General features: G+C 63.9%; 2 protein-coding genes across 4 annotated transcripts in view; one reads left to right on the top strand and one right to left on the bottom strand.

Moving 5' to 3' along the window:
- Positions 1 to 1619, top strand: part of PHETA1 (PH domain containing endocytic trafficking adaptor 1) — a 2518-nt gene extending 899 nt beyond the window's left edge. Inside the window, exons 2-3 of one of the 3 annotated variants that reach the window (XM_026058806.1) lie at positions 86 to 329; positions 759 to 1619. In XM_026058806.1, coding sequence (XP_025914591.1) covers positions 770 to 1522 — 753 coding nt within the window. In that variant the 5' untranslated portion in view covers positions 86 to 329; positions 759 to 769 and the 3' untranslated portion in view covers positions 1523 to 1619. Of the gene's footprint in view, positions 1 to 17; positions 330 to 758 lie in introns of those variants that run through there. The other 2 variants (XM_026058804.1, XM_026058805.1) reach the window with 2 other exon arrangements.
- Positions 1620 to 6162: 4543 nt separating this feature from the next.
- Positions 6163 to 6505, bottom strand: part of CUX2 (cut like homeobox 2) — a 39699-nt gene continuing 39356 nt past the window's right edge. Inside the window, exon 22 of the mRNA XM_026058865.1 lies at positions 6163 to 6468. Coding sequence (XP_025914650.1) covers positions 6163 to 6468 — 306 coding nt within the window. The remainder of the gene's footprint in view (positions 6469 to 6505) is intronic.

A 6505-nucleotide genomic window follows, 5' to 3' on the forward strand; every position in this document is an offset into this window, starting at 1 on the left:
CCGTGTGTCAGCTCCTCTAATGCTGCGGTGTGGCTTAATAGGAAAATAATACTCCTCGCCCGTCTGTCCCGTGTCCCCCCCGAAGGAGGCTGACTCGTTAAAGCCGCAGGCGTTTGGGGACGGAGCTGCGCCGGAGCGGGTGGCTGCAGCCAGGACGCCCGGGCACCAGGCCCGCTCCGGCCCCGCTCCCAAGCAGACACCCAGCAAGTGGACGCGCGACCCACCGCTGCCATGGCCAGCGCAACCGCCCCGGTGGCACCGGCACCCGCAAGGCACCGCTGATGCTCGCACCGCTGGAGACCGGAGCTAGAGCCGGAGGCTGCGCCCAGGTAGGTGGAAAGCCCCGTGCGGAGAGGCCGGGGACGCGGAGGTGGCGGTGGGCTCATCCGGCACCGCTGCGCGGGGATGGGGACGGAGGCGGCCTTGCCCAGGTGACGTGGACCCGCGGCACCGGCGGCCGCTCTCCTGCGTTGCTGCCGGAGAGAGCGGGCGGATCTGCGGCGCGGGCCGTAAACCCTCCCCGTGGCGCAGGGCAAACAGGGCGCTGCCGGGAAAGGTCACCTGGGTTGAGCCGGTGACGTGCGGCGCCCGCCGAGCCGTGTCCGGGGCTCTCCCGCGGGAAAACGCCCTGCAGCGGAGAAACCCCCTCCCCGGGGAGCCCCCCGGCGGGGCGGCGAGCGAAGGGCTGCTTTTTCCCGCGCCGGGGCTCCGTCGCAGGGAGCGGGAGGCTCCCTGGCACCTCTCGCCTCTGCCCGCAGGGCGCGGAGCCATGAAGCTGAACGAGCGGAGCCTGGCGTTTTACGCCACCTGCGACTCGCCCGCCGACAACGCCGGCTTCCTCTACAAGCGGGGCGAGCGGCACACGGCCTACCACCGCCGCTGGTTCGTGCTGAAGGGCAACATGCTCTTCTACTTCGAGGAGCGGGAGAGCCGCGAGCCGGTGGGCGTCATCGTGCTGGAGGGCTGCACCGTGGAGCTCTGCGACTCGGGCGAGGAGTTCGCCTTCGCCATCCGCTTCGGCGGCGCCAAGTCCCGCACCTACGTGCTGGCCGCCGAGAGCCAGGCGGCCATGGAGGCGTGGGTGAAGTCGCTGTCGCGGGCCAGCTTCGACTACATGCGCCTGGTGGTGCGCGAGCTGGAGAAGCAGCTGGTGGAGATGCAGCGGGGCCCCGCCGGCGGTCGGAGCGCCAAGCCGGCGGCGCCGGAGCGGTCGCCGGAGCAGCGGCCGGCTCTGCCCGGCGCCCTGCCGAAGGAGAACGGCTGCGCGGTGTGGAACAACACGCAGGGCACGGACCCGCCGCCCCGCGCTGCCGCCCTGCGCCGGGCTAGCGGCTGCGACGCCGAGGCCAGCCCCAGGCCGCCGCCGGTGCCGCCGAGGCGGCGGGCGTCCAGCGGCGACCCGACGGCGGCGGAGAGCCCCGGGGGGACGTCCGCCTTCTCCCGGCTGCACGAGCGCTACGGCAGGGAGGTGGCCCGGCTGCGGCGGGAATGGCTGGAGAGGCGGCAGGGCCAGCAGCCCTGAGGGGCGGCCGGGCCCTGGGAGCCGCGTCCCCCCCTTCCCGTCCCTCCATGGACTGTGGCAGGGAAGGAGGGGGATTGTCCGCGGCGCCGCCTCAGCCTCCTCCTCTTCCTCACCCTGGATCCGCAGCCTGGCCTCCCCGACATCTGCCGGGAGCGCCGAGGGCAGGGATGCATGGATGTGCCCGCCGTTCCCGGTTCAGGGGCCGGCCCCGCCAAGCAGAAGAGCAGCCGGATCCTGGGAGCTCTCGCAGCAGCCACGTCCTTCGGGAGCGGTGCGCTCGGCCCGCACCTCCGTGCCGGGCAAGGAAGCGGCAAGCGCAGGTTTTGCATCCGTCTTGACCCAAACCTGCAAGTCCTTAAGCCCAGCATGGCCGGTTGCTCTTCCCCTTGCTCCGAGGCCGAGCGCGCCCGCCCCGGCCCCGGGGGCGTTTTGGTGCTCTTGCAGGGGGATTATGCAATGATTTGGGGGGGGGGCAGGTGTTGACCGGGGGCGTTTTGCGGCGGGGAGGCCGGTGGTGACGCGTCCCCGCCAGCGAGACGCGCTCGGGTCTTGGAGCCGAGCCGAGGGCTGAGCGTGCCGCTCCGGGTGGGATCGCTCTGCTCCGGCCGGATGTGGTTTGAAAATGAAAATATCTGCGAGCGCAGCCCTTCCTCAGCGACAGCGCGGCCCCAGCGTGCGGCGGCCCCTCGGGGAGCTGCGGCCGCCCCGGGGCCGGCGCCGGCACCGCCGACGGCTGCACGGAGCGGCCCCGAGTGCGCGGCGGCGCGGGGAGGCGCGGGAGCGGCCGCGGGCTCTCGGCAAAGCCGCGGGCCGGCTCCCGGCGGAGTCTCCCATATGGGGAAGTGTCGCTCGCGGCCACCAAGAGGAACCTGTGCGTCAGCGCCGGGGTGATGGATGATTCACGCGCGGCACCGAAGCGTCGCTCGAGTCACGTTTGGCTGCATGGGGGGGTCTAATGCAGCTGCTTCTCTTTTATTTCACCAACCGTCTTTATCAGCGTTAAAACTGCCGATAAAAAGAACAGATATGGGTTAACACCCTTCTAGTCCATGGGGTCGAACTGGCAACTGTGGCGTTTAAGTTATCTGTATATATATATATATATACACACATAATTTTATTGGCACGACCTTTCATTTCGCTTTGAGCGCCGGCTCGTCTGTGCCGTGTTTCCCTCCCCCGGCAGGCGCCGCCCGGCGTTGCACGCTCCCCGCTCGCATGTGGCCAGGCTTTGCTAAGAAGTCGCTTAATTCCGGCCGGGCCGGGCCCGCTGCCCGGTTTCGGGGGGAAGCGGCGTCACCGCTCACCTGGCGGGCGGCCCCGTCCCCAGCCCAACGGCTCGGGCGCGTGTTGTCCTCTCGGAGTGGGCGCGAGCCCTGGCTGAAATAAAGGTCGTTTCAGAAATTCCCGCGTGGCCCCGCTTCTCCTTTGTGCCGTTAAGCCCCGGGGTTGGAAGTGCAGATGTAAATTATTATTATTTTTTTTTAGTTTTAATTCCCTCTCCCGCGCTGGCAGGGCTGGGCAGGGACCTTGTTCAGTGCTCGCAGCTGGCCGGGAAAAAAGCCGACCAGAGGAAGAGCCGGGAGAGGCTGCTCCAGGGTGCAGATTCCCACCGCGGGAATGGGGCACCGCCGGCGCAGGCAGGGGAGCGGGGGCCGGTTCCCGCGCTGTTCCCACACACGCGCGTCCCGCTGGCGCCTGCCAGCTTGGGCGCCAGTGCCATCAGATGGGAGACAGATTGTCTGCAAACACGCCGCAGGGTTTTTCTATTTATTTTTATTTTTTGCTGCAATAATCCCAGCCCTCGCAGTCAAATGTTGTCGTTAGCTCGTGCCTTCACTCAGCACTGTGCAAACCGCCTCGGAGCGAGGGCTGCCGTCCCGCTCCGGAGCTGTCGGGGCGCAGGAACAGCCCTCCCCGACGCCGGTTTGGAGGTCGCTGTGCCCGTGGCCGGTGGGAGAAGACGCACGACCGCATCGCGGCTCCAGCTCCGTGCTAACGCGAGGCCTCGCAGCGGGATGGCGGCGAGGGGGGGTGGGGGGGGTGGAAGTCCTCCTGGGGAAACTGAGGCACGAAGGGAGCTGGGACCCGGTGCCGCGCAGGGTGACGGTGCTCCCGCAGCGGGCAGACGGCTGCCTGCAAAGCAGGGTCGCGGTTTCCACAGCAGCCAGCCGCGCTGCTCCAGACATTCCCCAAAAGTGGTGAAAAATAAATCCTTCCCAACGCGTTAGCTGACAAACAGGCCTAAACAGCTACGCAGCATATGGGGTTATTCATGCCCCAGACGCGGACGCCCCCAGGAACCGCCACGGAGCCGCCTGGCTAATGCCCCGCTCCGACGCTCGGCGCTCCGGGGCCGAGGAAAAGCCGAGCCCCCCCCGGGACCGGCACACTCGGGGCAGGGGATGAAACCCAGCACCGTGACACCAAGTGGTTTTCCCTGGGATTTCTGGCTGGCACTGCAGCGCTCCAGGGCACTGGGGATGCCAGGGCAGCCGGAAAGGCAGGGATGCGGCTGGGACGTCGGGGGGGGGGGGGGGGGTGGGGGGGGGGGGGGGGCGAACGCAGGTCCGGCGACCGGCGAGCGCCGCCGAACAAAACACAGCCCGACAGCACGCTGTTATCCAACGTCTGTATTTAGTGGCTCTTTACAGAACTTGTTCCTTCCAAAATTTTTTAACAAAGTTCATCGATCTCATAGAAACTTTTGCAGTACAGTGCGTGAGCCTAACGAAACGGGAGCGCCATGTCCCGCTAGCTTTCAGTACAACAGGATTTCCGTGCTCGAGACTGGCCTAAGTGCTTCGTCGGATCCCGTTCCACTAAAGCTAAAACTAGCACACTAAGGAGAACAGCAGTCGCTGGTCGTGCCTCGACCTTCTGCAGCGCGGTGGCGTCGGAGCAGGGAAAAGAGTCGCCTCGGACAAGCTGGCGCTCGATCGGACGGGGCTGGGGCTCCGCAGCGCGCCGGGGGAGATCCTCGCCTTTGCAGAGCCAAACGGGTTTGCTTTTAAAATCGGTCGTTAACTACCCCCAAAATATAAAAATACCTTCTATTCTGATAAAAATGTATACAGTGGAAAACTCTTCAATGCATAGCCTGGGAGCCCGGCCGACGCGTTGTCCCCTCGCGTGGCTTGCGGTCGCGGCGCGGGCGCCCGCCGGGGCGCGCTGCGTTTCGGCGCTTGCAAAAATGCATCAAGGAAATCGGCAAACGGAAAACGGGGCGGAACAGCCCGACACAACTCACGTCCCCGTTCGTCTCTGAAAGGCGGGTCGGATCGCGGGACGGCGGCTCCCCGGCACGCGGSCGCTGCGAGAGCCGCTGCCCGGAGGCGGATCCGAGCCGCGAGGATGCTCCTCCTGCCTTGGCGCTCTTCCCACCTGCCCTAAGCCGAGGGACCAAAAAAAAAAGTGCTTCAGCCTCAAAAGCCGGATCCGACGCGAGGAGAAACCACGGCGGGAAGCGGCTCCCGCCCAGGCGGACTCGCTCGAGCCCCGGGGGAGCTGGCGTTTTATATTTTTTGAGTGCTTGTCCCCAAGCACTGGTGCTCGAGGGGCAAAGCGCGGAGGCTCCTTCTCTTTCGCTTTTTCTTTTCAACCGGACCAAGACCGYGGAGGGACGGGCTCCGGCCGAGGGATCACGCGCCCGCCATCAGGACCGCCGGGAAGCCCGGCGAACCGGAGCGGCCCGAGACGTCGTTACACCAGGGCCCTCTCCCATCTCTCTCTACCAGGTTACGTCGCTCGGTCGGTTTGGTTTGGCGTTTTTTTCCTTTTTTAACCGGACGCGAAGCTTCGCCGCCAAAGAGCTGGGGTCGCTGCCGTCGGTCCGGCTCTGTCGCGGGTGCTAAGTAGAGGAAGTGCAAGGAACCGCTTATGTACCATGCTACATCTTGTTCAAGAAGGCTATTGCAGACATTTCTACAACATATACAACTGCACGTGACATTCTGTGTTACAAAGGCTTCAAAAACATACCACCAGAACTAAATACATACTTGATGGCATCCAGGTTTTCAATTTAGAGTCTTCACGGACTATAACACAGTCTCTGGATGGGGTAGAAGTAATGCAGTGTCTTACAGACAAATGTGGAAAACCGCTATGCAAAAGTTTATTAAATTTGGTCAGTCTCATAGTGCTTCTCGATGGCTTTGTTCAGTAAGTCTTTTCTGTGGGGTTTTTTTTTTTTTTTTTAGGTTTGTTTTTTAATCTCATCCAGTGGCAAACTACAAGACTTCAGTGTACATTTAATGACACAACTGCTACATCATCTTGATTTTATAGCTATCTTTAATATCAAAGCAGCTTAAGCTGTTAATAAATTCCAAAGTATCCTTTTATTAAAATATCTAAAAGAGGTCTATAAATATTTTTTTTTTTTCTAAAATTGTTCCCAGTTTTTCACATTTAAAACAAAGCTCGGGGTCGGTTCGTAGCGGGTTCTCTCGGCCCCCTTCCACCAGGCGCGGGCTGCGCTTCCCTTCTCCTTCTCCTCCACCAAGCAGGTCGGGTCACCTTTCGCCTCTCCGTACGCGGTGAATTTAACAAAAAATATATATATATATATATGTGTGTGTGTGTGTGTGTGACGTATATATATATGTATACACCGTGGCGGGAGCCGGCGGCGGGGCTCAGAACTCCCACTCGAGGGCCTCGTCGCGGTTGGCGGCCCGCTCCAGGCGGTGGATGATGTTGTTGAGGTTGGCCATCTTCTCGTGCCGCCGCTGGACGCTGGTGCTGAGCCGGGGGCCGGGCGCCGGGGCGCCGGCGGGCAGCGCCGGGGAGAGGGGCCCGGCGGAGCAGGGCAGGGGCGACACGGAGGCGGCGAGGCCGGGCGAGGAGGCCGCCGAGGGCGAGTTCAGGGAGAGCTCGAGGCTGCAGCGGGACGACGACTCCGAGGCGGATTTGAAGCTGGCGGGGTCGGGCGGCGGGCCGCCCTCGGGTTCGCGGGGCGCGTGCCGAGCGGTCCCGGTC

The sequence above is a fragment of the Apteryx rowi genome, unplaced genomic scaffold (genome assembly GCF_003343035.1).
Source record: "Apteryx rowi isolate R43461 unplaced genomic scaffold, aptRow1 scaffold_15, whole genome shotgun sequence".
Taxonomy (NCBI): Eukaryota; Metazoa; Chordata; class Aves; order Apterygiformes; family Apterygidae; genus Apteryx; species Apteryx rowi.